The sequence below is a fragment of the Ascaphus truei genome, chromosome 17 (assembly GCF_040206685.1).
Source record: "Ascaphus truei isolate aAscTru1 chromosome 17, aAscTru1.hap1, whole genome shotgun sequence".
Classification (NCBI taxonomy): domain Eukaryota; kingdom Metazoa; phylum Chordata; class Amphibia; order Anura; family Ascaphidae; genus Ascaphus; species Ascaphus truei.
Genome location: NC_134499.1, coordinates 26,680,745 through 26,696,603, shown reverse-complemented (window position 1 = coordinate 26,696,603; position 15,859 = coordinate 26,680,745). Strand labels below are relative to the sequence as shown.

Genomic DNA, 15,859 nt, shown 5'->3' with positions numbered 1-15,859 from the left:
AATAACCCAACATGTTTCTTGTACTTGGCGCAGAGCAAAATGTCAGATGTGCATCTATATGTACTTTTCCTGAGCATGATACACACGGGTTAAATCTTATTTCGCCCCCTTGCGATCTTTAATGGGTTGCACTGTTCCCTTGATAACATTCCAAAACGGGATTAAAGAACCAGAAGCAGAGATGTGTGAGCACCATATGGCCATGTTAAAGCAACCAGGAACACAATACATTGCAGAGGTTCTCAAGAGAGTTATACAGTGCGGCATATTCATCTTCAAAAACAGGGGGATATTTCCTTGGTGGGCCTGACACGAAGAAGAGAGAGACATTCAGCCACGTCTATCACAACTCTGAGGGCTGAAGGAGTAACCTAGTGATAAAAACACTGCCTTCGACACAGGTGGACCCGCTTCCAATCTTCCTGCCCGTTCTCCTTGACCTCTGTAACCTTCAGATTCATCGAGCTCCGTCACGGATTAATGTAGCCGACGTTAGCTGCCATTGAGTTGATTAGAAGTGGATGCCAGATCGGGTGCGGTGACCCATACTGGAGCTCGATGAAGCTGCCCCTGTGACTTAGGCATCACAATTAGATTGCAAGCTCTTCGGGGCAGGGACTCATGCATGCAATATTTTATGCACAGCACTGTATACACTGTCAGCAATATACACAAGTAAAATATCATTATATTAATAGGTTTAATGAAAGGAATCACAATCTACATGTCCTCTCTCTCTTCCATCTCATCCTCTCTCCCTTTCCTCTCTCTTCCATCTCCTCCTCTCTGCCCCCCCCCTCTCTTCCATCTCCTCCTCTCTCCCTCTCTTCCTCCCTCTCTCTTCCTCTCCTCACTCTATATTTTAAACGTTGTCTGGTGCAGAAGGATGTGTATTTTGTTTCTAATCATTGTCTGACTAACTGTACAGATGATTTCATTGTTAAACCTTCTCATAACACAGAGAAAAGCCTCTTTCTGCTTCAGGCTGGATTTGATCACCCGTTACTATCTGACAGTCTCCACATCTTTCTCTAGAGTTACATTAAACTAGGCGCCATATCCCTACATTTTAAATAGCACTTTAGCAAAGCGTTAACCACTATATCAGGGGTTCTCAACTCCAATTCCCAACCCCCCCCCCCCAACAGGTCAGGTTTTCAGGATATCCCTGCTTCCGCACAGGTGGTTCAATTAGTCCCTGCTTCAGCACAGGTGGCTCAATCAGTCCCTGCTTCAGCACAGGTGGCTCAATCAGAGGCTAAGTCTTTGACTGAGCCTCTGATTGAGCCACTTGTGCTGAAGCTGGGATACCCTGAAAAGCTGACCGGTTGGAGGGGGGCTTGAAGACCCCTGCTCTATATCACGGGTGCGCAAACTTCCTGCGCTGCACCCCCCTGCCTGCTCTCCCCCTGTGTTGCGCCCCCCCCTGCGGCATAAAATGATGCCTCGGGGTCATGTGACATCACGTCACATGACCCACAGCGTCATTTGACGCCACAGCTCCATGGCAACGCTGCTTCATTTGATGCCGCGTTGCCATGGAGACGAGTGGACACAGAAGTCGGGTAAGTGAGCCGCCCCCCCCCCCCACCCCAAAAAAAGTCTCACGCCCCCCAGTTTGCGCACCGCTGCTCTATATCATAACTGTCGGCCAGCGGTATAGCAGCCAACTACAAAATATCATAGGTTACCAATTGCAGAATGAGCAGAATGATTAAGTATGTGCCGGTCTCTGCATCTCTTTGTCTTGTATATAATTTTTGCTCTCTAATTGTGCATGAAACCCTTCCTATGCCACCTGTAGGGTGACGGTCGTAAAACAAAGCAGACAACCTTGGGTGACACAAGCCGGACGTTTCTTCATACCAGCCATTTCCATGCCGGGGCCAACATGTACATGTAATTAAGGCCCTAATCGCCTTCCACGTGCGCCACGAATCCCTAATATCGTTGCAGACCACCGCAGACGTACACGAAAAAGGCACATGGAATAATACATAGACGCTGCCTGTTGAAGTTATATTACAGCACCGTTTGAGACAAAATAAGCAATTTGCTTGTTGAGCGGAAGGTATATGGAGCCCACTGTGGTAATGTGTGTATCAGTATGTCTGTGTATGTATCAGTGGCCAGAGTCATGAAGCCAGGATAGGGGACATGGCGCCCGATCTTGCCGCAACTACCAATGACTTGAACAGCAGTTGCCAGCAGATAGGGGGCGATGTCCTGCATTGTGGCATCATGACTCCTGGCCAGGGGAGTGGTTAAAGAAAATCAGGTTCTGGCATTAGAGGACAGCAGCTATAACTGGCAGTGGGCACCATTAACCCATTGCTGCGGTATGAATGATGGGCCCTACCCGATTCCCCGACCAACCAGCAGCGCACCGCACGGAGATCTACGCGCGAAAAGGCGAGCGCCCATAACTGGGCAAAAGTAAAGCGGCGCTTGTGTTACATACGAACCCGACAATTGCTGAGCTCCTCGGCAGATAAGATAATGTTCCCGCATTTCTTTCCTGGAATTCCCCTGGGTAAGAAAAATAAAAAGGGAAAGACCGAAAACATGACCATTTATCAACACAGACAGCTGATTTTTTTTTGCTCGTGTCTCAAGACCCGGCAAGGATGACAGATTGAGGTCTAAGGCCACTTTGGTGCAGAAGACATGCAATTACTGGTCTGTCTGGGTAGACCCTCTAAGGTTTGCGGTTACCCCTTTAAAGCTTGTTAGAGGTAAATGACAAACGGAGCAGAGAAAATGCAATACAATTTCAACAATCCTACAGAGGCTGTACCTCACGGCAGCGAGGGAAAAAAACATATCTAATCTGGTTTGGGTTGTTATTTCATTCCCGTTCTGATTGAGCTTTTCATCTCTCTTCATTTAGTCTATTTCCCTGAAAGCTTCAATGAAACCAACAAATAGGTCTCTTGCTCGTACTAAAATAAATCTTTATTTGTGACCTGATCAGTGGGCGAAATGACACCTCTTCTTCACTGAGAGGGGATCCTTACTCGCCCTGGTCAATATTATCTTTGCCCAACTGGTCCCCATGTCTCTCTGAAAACCTGATTTCAGGTAGAGATGCAGTCAGTGTTATTGCAATCAGTTGCTCGCTGCAGCGGGACATACACAACGCACCACGGGGTGAAGTGGCCATCGTTTTGAATCAGCTGCGTGCAAGGGACAGGGCTATACACGGGGGGAGCGTGCCACAGGTCGCAATAACGATGGCTACATCTGTACCATCAACATATATTTAACACAATGGGGTTACACATCATTGGGCATCTTGCCCTACATTATAAGAGACACGTTTTATCTTCATCAGAGTCTCCTGCCTGCAAAACTGGTTCAAGAACACAACTCCAAGGGGACATATCCCATTGTTTTCCTTTCCTTTAGCAGACCTGGTGCTGGGTTTTTGGGCACTAGTTTTGCCCCAGCTTCGCAGCGGGAAGACTTTGATGAATAGGCTCTTAAGGGGAAGTGAAAGGACTGGGCAACACGTGTGTCCATTCTTTGAAGAGAGTCCGTTCTCTTTTTGAACACAGGTTTCTTAAGTAGAATAGTTTCGTGACTGACAGCGGATACACAGGAAATCTGCAGGCTGGACGGAGAAATGGGTGACAGAGATAACAGCATCATATTATAAATTGATGAGGTTTTAAGAGTGAAAATATGCTTGCTCGCTCCCTGAAGTGTTCTGGAAGCGCCGCTGGTTTCCGCCTCCCAGAGAAAGAATGTGATTATGTTCTGTTTAATGGTCTTGACCTGGTGGAGGCTGCGAGTGTGGAAGGAATCATAGGAAAGTCTGCATGGAGCTACTGGGACATCTCAAAGAACATTTTACCACTTGAAGGCACAGTTCCCCTCACTGTATTTCCCTATCCTATTTTTTTTACATTGTTGGGGAGCAGAGGGTTAGCTCGGGAGACCCCATGGTTTCCGAGATACCTACCTGTAAAAGTAGTGGCGGTACTGTCCCCTCCAGGGGAAACAAAATGGCGGTGGAAATTTCCCACAATGTCATCTGTTTTAGTTTAATTACATGGGATTGCCAGCGCCACCTGTCCCGGGAAGTATCTCGAGAGCCAGGAGGTCTCTGGGGCTGAAATGAAAGCAGTTCAGCACCAGGGACAGCTGCTCCACATCCATGTATCAAAAAAAAGATAGGAGGGTTGGGGTGGGATGGACTTCTCCTTTAACTCTTCAATGCCAAAAGAACCTAAAAAGAAGATAATAAGACAGGCTCTCAAAGTTGCCAGTGACCTCGCTTAGAACACAAATGACGCCAGTGATAAATTATACCCAAACCAGTCATTATGTGGCATATGTAAACTTTGCTGCAGTGGAAGCACTGTATGCTGGGCAATAATTGTGAAAGGAAGGGTTGCAGACCTAAGACATGCAAATGAGCACACAGTAATATTTAAATGTGCTATATATATATATATATACATATACATATATATATATATATATATATATATATATATAGCACATATATAGCTCCTAATAGGTGCACGGCAAAAGGAGTCCCCCGGGAGCCAGAGCTGTACATCTTTTCTGCTGGTAGCAGGGTCGTGGAAGACACAGGAGCCTTACATCTCACGTCCAGTAGCAGCAAAGTTCATGGGCAAATGACGGCCGCAATCAGACCACGCCCTACGCGTTTCGTCATCGATGATGAGTGGTGCCCCTGATTAAGTAATCATCGATGATGAAACGCGTAGGGCGTGGTCTGATTGCGGCCGTCATTTGCCCATGAACTTTGCTGCTACTGGACATGAGACGTAAGGCTCCTGTGTCTTCCACGACCCTGCTACCGGCACAAAAGATCTACAGCTCTGGCTCCCGGAGGGACTCCTTTTGCCGTGCACCTATTAGGAGGCAATCTACATCCGGCTTCACGAAGGAGGGTCACGGGAGAACGCTGCTGCCTCGAGCCGGACTCAGAGGACCGTGGTGCTGGCACATGAGAGCCAATCTCATGAATGCTTATATTTGCAGTACTCTTGTGAGTGGGCATTTGTTTGATTTTATGTTCCTTTAATACAATTTTTATTACGTTAATGCACTAGGTGTGCGCCTGTTTTTTCTTTCTTTTTTCACGGATTTGGTCAGGGATTGGTGATCCCTTTGAAACGGGCTGCAAGCACCTGGAAGTAATTGACATTGGAACAGGACTTTGTTTTTTCAAAGGTTTACTAAAAGTTTTTTTAAGTTTTTATTTAAATTTTTCTGATTTTTTCATATTTTCTTTTTTTATTAAATGGTTTAGTTTTTTATATTATTTATATTATATTTTATAATTTAATGTAATTTACTTGTTTCCCTTTTGAGATTACAAGTTTATATCATTGGTTAATAACGCATATCACACCGCCCCACTAGGCATAGCCACTTTTAGTCTATTAGTTCTGTACTATCACCAGCTTTAATTCAGGGTTAATTATAGGCGCTACTTCATTTGTTTTTGTTTTTTTGTTATATATATATATATACACACACATACATATAGTCTGTAAGGATCCCTAGAGATCCAATATACCGGTACAGCACAAGTGATAATCACAAAAAATGGTTTATTGGGTCCAAAATGCACACATATGCTCGACGTTTTCGGACCTTCTTCAGGGTTAGAAACGTTGGGTATATGTGGGCATTTTAGACCCAATAAACCATTTTTTGTGATTATCACTTGTGCTGTGCTGGTATATTGGATCTCTAGGGATCCTCACAGACTGTAACTATTCACCCTTTACCGTGTATCACACCTGCCTCTGCTGAGGCCTTTGTTTCAGCGTGTGCTGCCATTCTCTCTCTCTCTTTCTCTATGCGTATATATATATTAATAATAGCATGTTCTTGTATAGCGCTGCTAGTTTTACGTAGCGCTTTACAGAGACATTTTGCAGGCACAGGTCCCTGCCCCGTGGAGCTTACAATCTATGTTTTTGGTGCCTGAGGCACAGGGAGATAAAGTGACTTGCCCAAGGTCACATGGAGCCGACACCAGGAATTGAACCAGGCCCCCCTGCTTCAAACTCAGTGCCAGTCAGTGTCTTTACTTTCTTTACTCTTACTCATCGGGGTGTTCTGATTTATTGTACAACAGATATGAAGCGATCCAGCTCAGATTCTATTTCTGCAATCATAAGCCTTTAGCTTTGAGGATGCATGGAACAGAGTAAACATTCATGTAGACAAGAGAAAGCAGAGAGTTCCTTCATTTATTTAAGTAAAAGTAACCACCTTGGGGGCCTGAAGCAGCCATGTTGCTTGTGGCAGGAAGCTCAAACCGATTGAGACACACAGATGCAGAAACAGACACAGAGACCGAGACACAGAGAGAGAAATAGACAGAGCAATAGACAGAGAGACAGACAGAGAGAGAGAGACGCAGAGACTGAGGCACAGAGAAAGAGACAGAGCGATAGACAGAGACACAGTGTGTGTGTGTGTGTGTAAACTTTTTTCTTTTCAACTACTACTGAAATTAGGAGGTCACCTTATATTCATGGTCGCCCTATAATCAGGCAAATACGGTATGTCATCGGAATGTGCAGTTGTGTGAATGGGACTCCAACACAGATATGGATAATGTGTAAATGAGTTCACTAATGAAGTACGTGTCCAGAGACCTAGCAGATCGAATTCATTGCCTCCCTGCACAAATCAGAAGGATTAACTTGCACCATCTAAATTGGGATCTCATTAGCATTTTCTCTCTGTCTGCACGCGTGGATATAAATTGTATTCGCAAAAACATTGTTTGACAGATCATTAGCAGAGGAGGGAGGGGGGAAGGATAAGAAAAGATGAGGGGGAACAAGCATTTCAGGCTCAGAGAGGAGGACAATTGGCTAATGAACATATCTTCTAGAGACGGCAGAGAAATTATGAGATGTGGAAGATGCCCCAATACGGAGCCGATGAGAAGCTGTGGCAGCTATTTGGAGAAGAAATTTCTATTGCTGAAAAAAACCAACTTGAACGGTTTTAACTCCTTGCTGCCAAAGTGGATGGCAATGCATGTGCAAAGGCCCAATGCAGGGCTCTTCAATGTCTTCTGCAAAGGGGCCGAATCCCAAAACATTTGGGAGTTGAAGGGCCCCAAGTTTATTGCACGTAATTGCAGATACATTTAAAGACTTACAAATGACTATATTTCAACATTTTGCAAGCACTGACTTTACATTAACTTACAAGTGAGTTTCAGAGTGAGAATAATGTATTTCGCTGCTAAAGAAACTAGCAGGAGCAGAGTGTGTAAGGGCCACATTCCTTAGCAGGAGCAGGGCCGGTGCCAGGGGGTGAGCAAAAGAGGCGACGGCCTCGGGCGGCATTTCTCTAGGCTGGCATGTCCTTTGCCTCCTTCCGTTCCTGGTATAATACCACCAACGGAAGGAGGCACAGAAAATGCCGCCCTAAGGCTGGCTAGATAGTGGCTGCTATCACATGGCGTCGCGTCGCCACGGCAACGCGTGATGTCACACAACATCGTGTTGCCATGGCAACACGAAGCCGCGGCATCACATGGCGTCACATTGCCATGACAACACAAGGTCACATGTAGCAGGAGGAGATGCCGGCTTGACAAGGTAAGAGGTCCCGCGTTCTCTTGGGGGGTGGGGGGCTCACTGCGCTCGCCTCAGGCACCACATTTTTGGCACACCGGCCCTGAGCAGAAGCAGGGTTCTTCACGGGTTGCCAGTTGAAGAGCGCCGGCCTAAAGTGTGCCGCACAATAGGAATTCAATTCTGCTCATCACATCTGCGGCCGCCCGCCTTTCATTAGGAAATACAATGCAAAGTTAACCCAGTTGGAGATGAACGCTTCCTTTTTTAGCAATAATCAATCAATTGCTGCTAATCAGGATGCCGACACGGCCCAGTCCAGAGGTTTAGTAGGAGTCAGTCCTCTGTAGTATAGCTAAAGACTCAACGATAACAAATCCAAGTAGGTTTTTTTTCTCAGTTTAGAAGTTTATCTACAAGTGTAGAGATAACAGCATACAAAGACTGTCACAAAGAAATGTATGAAAGCAATCCAACATATACACTATTCAGCACTACGTAATCGGAGTCACAAGTCATGCATATAGGCCACACCCCTAATCAATATTAAGACGTCCAGTAGTTTATTAGAGTTCATTGCTGTTATCTTCAATCAAGCTGAAATGTTCATGTTCCAAAATAATTGGTCTTTTACTGTACTGTCTCTCTCCCTATCAGGCATAAATAACCATATATTAGCCATTCTCACCTTGAGTTACTAGCTTCCTATCTCTGATCCATCCTTATCTCTTTTGTTTTTGCAGTCCAATGTTCTCCCAAACCAAGCGAATGGTCCATAGAGTTAAAAGGTTGAAACAATGGAGTCTCAGCACTTTTGCAACAAGAACCAACATCGAGCTACTGTACTAGCTATCACTACAACAATAAAGACAAAATATACAGATACAGATATATAGATATAATATGGTGTGTGCGCTGATTAACCTCCCCTAACCCAGGAGGCGGCCAACTCCTGCCCTCAAGGACCACCAACAGGTCAGGCTTTAAGGACATCCCTGCTTCAGCACACGTGGCTTAATCATAGAGCCACCGATTGATTTGACTGTGCTGAAGCAGGGATATCTCTAATACCTGGCCTGATGGTGGCCCTTGAGGACTGGAGTTGGCCTCCCCTGCACTAACCCTTTCAGTGCAAGAAGTTGCCCATCGCCCAACTTGTTACCCGCCTATGCAATGTAGCAAGAGTACTTGTCAAATCTGTACAGACAGTAATCATGTCACGTATGAAACAGGGTGACGAGGGGCACCCAGCACAGAATGCCTGTAATAACCATGTTCCAGAGAGATGTTTTAGCTTGGGTGATCTTTTGTACTCGTAAGAAGTAAATGTCTCAATCAGAAGAGGCTTGGTGCGCGGTGTCTGTATTTGTCTGCACATTTCTATGCTCCCTGAAGAGTTTGTTCTTTGCACTAAAAGAGAACGATCTGCTTTTTACAGAAGATTGCAGTCACCTTAAAAAGCACGCAGAGGTCTCACGCGGAAACTGGAGTAACAATGCTCAAGTGGGCCTGTTTGTTAAAGAAATGGGGGGGGGGGAGGGGAGAAACAAACTACACCAGATCTTTTAGAGAAAGCAAAAAAAAAGGAGGAATCCCACTGTATTTACAGCTTTTTGGAATAAAATAAAAAGAGGAATACAGTACCAAGCTCTGCAGCGTAAACTTTGCCGTTAGAACAAGAGTAACGAGTCCTTGCCTGGACGCTACGTGGGGATTAGCTTTATACGAAAATAGTACTTGCAAAAAAAGAGGAAGAGAGAGCAATCAGTGGTGGATTTCCCGTCAGTCCTGGGACGGCAAAATTTGGGGGCGGCAAAAATGTCCGCCCCCCCATATACAGATGCCTCGCTCTCGGGCCTATCGAGCCCGATGGGAAGGCAATTAGCTGTGGCGGCCGCTTCCTTGCTGCCGCCCCCCTTCCGAATTGCAGCGTCGAATGGCGCCGCGGACATTGCCAAACGTGACATCGCGCGGCGTCCCGTTGCCATGCCGCGTGACGTAGCGCTGTCAAATGACGGCACGACGTCTCGTTACCATGACAACGGGACGCCGTTTGACATTACGTCGGTGACGCCATTCGGAAGGAGGGCGGCAGCAAGGAGGCGGCAGCCACGTGTAAGTGCCTAGGGGCGGCGGATCTTCAAATCCGCCGCTGAAAGCAATCCGAAAATAAGGTGCAGTTTCTCTTTCTCTCCCTGGTTTTGCAAGTACTAGTTTTGTATTTACAATTTTATTCCGCTGATAACGTTTGTGCTGTTATTATATTGTATGTGTTCCGCCCCACTTTATCTGTGGGAGTCTGATATCCGTCCAGTTGCCCACACAGGGATGCCTTTTTAAAGTTCTAATGCAGAGGCGGCCAACTCCAGTCCTCACGGGCCACCAAAAGGTCAGGTTTTCAGGATATCCCTGCTTCAGCACGAGTGGCTCAATCAGTGACTCAGTCAAAGATTATCCACCGCCTGGCGAAGCACATGAGTGTGTGAAACGCGTTGTGGTAGAGCTTTTTGAAGTGCCCTGTGCGAATTGCTCAGTGGCTCAGTGGAAGTGTTGCAGTTTCTGTGTGGAAATATTTTCCCCAAATTTGTGGAACTTTCACATTTTAGCGGAAATTGTGCAGGTTTATTTTTTTATTTTTTAATGTACAAAGTACTACATTTTGCCATTTTTCGGAAATTTGCCATTCCCGTCAATTTTCGGCTTCATTTTAAATATATAAAAAAAAACACAAGGTCACATGCCGCACATCTGGGTCATGTGACCCTGCAATTGTTTGCAGACAAAAATTGCAGTTTGTTTTCCGCAGAAAACAGCACATTTCGCCGAGCTCGCAAACTATTGCATACAGTACGAACATCTCTATTTCCAGGGGGAAACAGCAATTGTGTCACACACTTGGCTATCCGAGAAGAGTAGGGAAACCGCTCCTAGATATACAACACCTTATTGTACAAGAACACAATAGAACAGACCCAGATGTTCTGTTCCTTCCAGAACCGCAACCACAACCGAGGGAGCATAGTATTATTTCAGCCCCCTCCCATTCATGGGTCATATGTTATAATTCCTCCAGAGCTTTACAGCAAGAACTTTCTGCCTCACTTTGCAGACGGTCACCCCAGTCCTGCAGATGCATTAGGACAGGGGTGGTCAACTCCAGTCCTCAAGGGCCACCAACTGGTCAGGGTATCTCTGCTTTAGCACAGGTGGGGCAGTCTTCGGCTGAGCCACTGATTGAGCCACCTATGCTGAAGCAGCGATATCCTGAAAACCTGACCTGGTGGTGGCCCTTGAGGACTGGAGTTGGCCACCCCATGCATTAGGTCACAGGGGTCTCCAAACTCAGTCCTCAAGGGCCACCAACAGGCCAGCTTTTCTGGATATCCTTGCTTTCGCACAGGTGGCTCAATCAGTGGCTCAGTCTTCAATTGAGCCACTGATTGAGCCACCTGTGCTGAAGCAAGGATATCCTGAAAAGCTGGCCAGTTGGTGGCCCTTGAGGACTGAATGTCTTAATGTATCAGGTACTGTGCATCTTTAGTTGCCCAGTGCTGCAGTCACATTGTCTGTGGTATGAGTTTGGGAGGAGTTAAAGAGGCAATCCAAGCTGTTTTAATTATTTTCATTTTTTAACACAGGGTTGAAGCAGGGCGTCTCTAGAGCTGAACCCCATTAATTTCAGCTGAGGACCCCCTGCTTCCGGAGATACTTACTTCTGTAGTAGGTGCTGGTAGCCGCTCCGGCTATGCTAGCTGGGTTTTAACGTTTCACGCTCCCGTGTCACGTGGGCCAATAGGAAGCCGCACCTGATGACATCGCGGCTTTCTATTCGCCCGCAGGGAGTGGGGGCTTTGGACATCTGCCATTACCTGAACCCTGGTAGCCGAGCTGAGCAGCTACCGGCATCCCCTATGGAGGTAAGTATCTCCAGAAGCAGAGGGTCCCCGTAGCTGAACTTAATGGGGTTCAGCTCCGTAGACCCCCCTGCTTCAATCCCATGTAAAAGAAAAAAAAGGCATAGATTTCCGCTTTATGGCTACATGCTATTCTGACCCCCTTTCATTCTCTCCCTTATGCCTTTTCTGTGGGATAAACCCTGACCTCTTTGACCCTAAAGCCATAAATTATGATTTACAGAATGCTGGTCTATCATTTGTAATATGAATCCTTTTTTTTATTTTTTAGCCTCAATGTAACTCTGACCTGCTGGCATACTGTATATGCGTTTTGGGATTGGCAATGTCCTGCAGTTTCCTTGATGCTGAATTTGTAATGCGATATATCAACTTCTGTGCCCTGTACCATTATTTTCTCTCTATCTTGTGCATAAATAAATGCCATAAAATACGTTGCTGGACCTTCTGATCCATAAGACATCTCATTGTCATACTCAGGATACATCTTCTATTTATTCTCAGGTAATGATCATTAGCTGCAGATCCAAGAAGATAACTTCTCTGTACTTCTCCCATTATGTTACATCACAGTCCTTAAAACCCTACAAAAAAAACCCAGGAATTCTTTTTTTATTATACACATCCAACATTTGCAGGGTTCTTTATCCTAAAAACGACAACATTCTGCCAGCTGCCCCACTGTCATTATTGATGGGAAAAGCACTACACAGTTTGCTGTTATCAAGACTTTGTTCCTGCTATTGATCTGCTGAACAGAGAGAAATTTAAGGCTTGATTCAGACAAGGCGTTTGTGCCTCTGTGTTATCAGTGAAATAAAGAGACAGATGAGGGAAACGCAGTGAAGAAGATACAGTAAATGAAGGCACTGCTACAGTGTTACCTTGCATTGGAGTAAATGAACAGTGTGAAATAAAACGTATACACAAAGCAGCAAAACATGTGAAATCTTATGTTTTTTTTAAAATAAATCAGTCCTGTAGTATTAGATAAAAGAAAAGAGCACAAACTGCACCGAGGGTAAAGATATCTGTAATATACAGTACAAATGAATGCAAGTAGCAACTTACATATAAGGTGTCTGTAGTCCAGTAAGTTCTTTAAAAACGTGTGTCCATGCTGCCCCGCCGGTGATTGTGAAGCTTGGAGACAGTACGGTACTCGAGGCGTTTGATCCCGTGCGCTGGGATCAACTGGTGTCTCGGCGTTACTCTGCCGCTTCCGGGTTCGCGTAGTATGGCGTAACCCATATGTTGCAGTCTGACGCATCTCCCGGGCTCACAGTGTCTTCCTCGACACAGCCGGCAAAGTTACATGGGGCAATTCGCACAGGGCACTTCAAAAAGCTCTACCACAACGCGTTTCACACAATCAAGTGCTTCGCCAGGCGGTGGATAATCTTTGACTGAGTCACTGATTGAGCCACCTGTGCTGAAGCAGGGATATCCTGAAAACCTGACCTGTTGGTAGCTCTTGAGTACTGGAGTTGGCTACCTCTGTTCTAAGCTCACTTTGCTGATACATAGACGCCCAAGGTGTGAAATTAGTCAAGTTGAACCTTTCATTCTCTGAGCATCAAGCCCATGATGCTAAGTCTTTGAGATTCAGTAACAGAAAAAGTCAACAGTGCAATAAAACTGAGTTTAAAATGTTTTTTTTTTTGTGTTTTTTTTAAACCTATGTAACGGTGCTTCCACTCCCACCCTCTGGGTGATTCTTCCATTACTACACATGTGGTGCATGATACCTGCTGGTAACAGGAGGGCTGAGCTGTCCGCCGATGGTAGTGGGGACACTGGATCAGGTTTCTGGGGTACATTACCCACGTGGTTCTCTAGCAGTGCAGCGCCTCCATCTGCTGTAGGCTCCAGGTAAGTGGAGATGATCTCCTACAGTAGAACTAATGCCTATCCCCCCAGTAAGATCACACACTAGGCGAGAGTATAACAACAGGGATGGTTTATTCTTTCTCTGTGCAGTACAGGACATGGCAGGATTCTGCCCAATGCACCAACTGTCAGCTACTCAGTGAAGGATGGTCCCTGGACCTTCACTACAGGCCAAGGGCACCTACAGCAGTCCCAGCTCTTCCCTGCCCCTCTAGCAAGGGCAGAGGTATGGTACACACTCACTCTCCCCCGAGGGGAAGAGGACCAGAGAAGGTCCAATAGTCAGGCTCTTGGCTGTGGGACCTTCCCCTCTCAAGTAGGTAGAGGCACTTCTAAATTTAGGGTGACACTGCCCTTAAGTACAGCTAGGAGGGCACCAGGTCTGTTCCATGATTGGAAATGCTCAGGCCGGATGTCACCGCATCCCACTATCATTCACGTGCAGCTCCAGTGAGTGGGGAAAACCCATATTGACTACTGGCAGCCTGAATGTACCAGGACTTACTGCTAGGAGTAGGGCAGGTTAGTAGCCAAAAGTGGCAATAAATTAATTCTGCACTCATGTAAAACATGCTAAATAATGATTTGACGCCTTTGCTAGTGAATGGGCCAGCAAAGTGTTTTAGTGCAATGTCATGCCGTCCTTTCAGCAAAGGGTTAAGAAGAAAAAAACCCCAACGAATTAACTTTTTCAAGCGCAATAAAAATACGCCTTTCCCCCCCTCCCCTTTCTTGGTGCATCTCCCACCTCCTTCTGCGTTGTCTTATTCGGCACCGAACGCATTGTTTAGCTCATTCTACCTGATTGCCAGGCTCGCACCTGTATTGGCGATTAGAGATAGCAGGAGATTAGGAGATTGGTGAGAGGGAAGCAGGATGGCACGGCAGAATAAAATACATTACAAGAGAGCGGTCGGACTCTTTGGAGCCATGTTGAGTGCGAAATATGAAAGGGGAGTCCTGCGGTTTTGAAAATTGTACAATGGGCTGTAAAGCAAAGTACTTAACAGCTGTAATTTCCTCCCGAGCTTCTCTGGCCACGTGGTACTGTTTGGTCTACAAAGCATTATATGGCTCAACTTTCCCCACTGTAAATCGTGTGCTGATAAACATTTACTTTGTTCCCTTGTCTTCTTTGGAAACCTCCTTGCGTTCTAAAGCACCAGCGTTCTGCTCGCAGGGATTCCACCCCAGGGTTGGCTGCATGGGTCCCCCCGCTCACTGCAAGAATGTTGTATTTGGAAAGATACAAGGTATTGTCACGGTGACAATGGCTTTTAACGAAGATACCTCGTGCTCATTTGTTATACGCAGCTGCGGATAAGCCGCGGATTTTCCCTAGGGCCGAGAAGGCTATAGCCTAATGAGGCAACTTGTTTGTGTGTGTGTCTCCCCTTTCTTGTAGCAGGCCCCCTCCTGTAGCATCGTGTTGCTCTGTCACACGACAGCGCGCCATCACATGCCGCAATGACGTCTGTTGCCAAGACAATGCGGCGTTGTGATGTCGTATGCTGAGGAGGAGGAGGAGGCCCCCCCCGGCTACCCAGGCGGCAAAAAGCTAAATTCATCACTGGTCATGCGGTTCTACCATTGGCAGCACATATGCACAGCGAGTGGCCATGTGTATTTTGTAACCCCATCATGGCCAAAGGGGACAGTAAGGTTTGGGCTTTACAGATACAGAAATAAAACCATGCAAATTCTTCCTTGAAATTAGACGCGGAAACTATCACATGCAGAGAACTGCCTATAAACTACGGCCCATATTTACTAAACAGTGCTAAACACCTTTGCAGAGCTGGAAGACACATTATGGCCCATTGAAGTGCATGTGCCTTTAATAAATCGGGTATCCGATGAGCTTTGTCACTTTGTTACCAATGATTGTGCTTTTTGGTACCAGAGCACAGTTGCACCATGACATTTGATGGCCTCTGGACCATCGCTGGCAGTTCCATATTTGGTTCATTCTTAGCGTTGCCAGCACGTGCTGCTTTTATTGCCAGACAGATCTGCTATTCCCTGCAGGGAAAAGATTAAAATCCTGTCACAAACACAAAGCGCTCCATACTTATCAAATAATACTGACACTGTCATTAGGATGCCTAGTTTCACAGCTGTGCTGTGTTACAGTGTCATAGCGTTTACTGCTAAACCCCTTTACTCAGAGGCTTAGAAGCGGTAACAAGGCACACGTGTGTTTGGAACGTGTGTCCAGATTTGTAGTCATTATGGGTCTGACTTCTTTTTTCCTGAATAATACCCCAGAATTGAGACACAGGAGGATCATGTATCATAGTTTTGCTCCATTTTAACACCAACTTTATCAAGGAAAAATCTTCCTTCAACTAATATTTGTAGAAAAAAGTTTATATGTATGTATGTATTTACGTATATATGTGTATATATATATATATATATATATATATCTACTATATATTTCTGAAAGCACTGTATGTCTGCGTCCCT

General features: G+C 45.8%; 1 protein-coding gene across 1 annotated transcript in view; it reads right to left on the bottom strand.

Annotated features, from left to right (window-relative positions):
• Positions 1-15,859, bottom strand: part of CPNE9 (copine family member 9) — a 156,079-nt gene that overhangs the window by 37,215 nt on the left and 103,005 nt on the right. Inside the window, 1 exon segment of the mRNA XM_075574372.1 lies at positions 2,466-2,529. Within this exon segment, the coding sequence (XP_075430487.1) occupies positions 2,466-2,529 (64 nt within the window).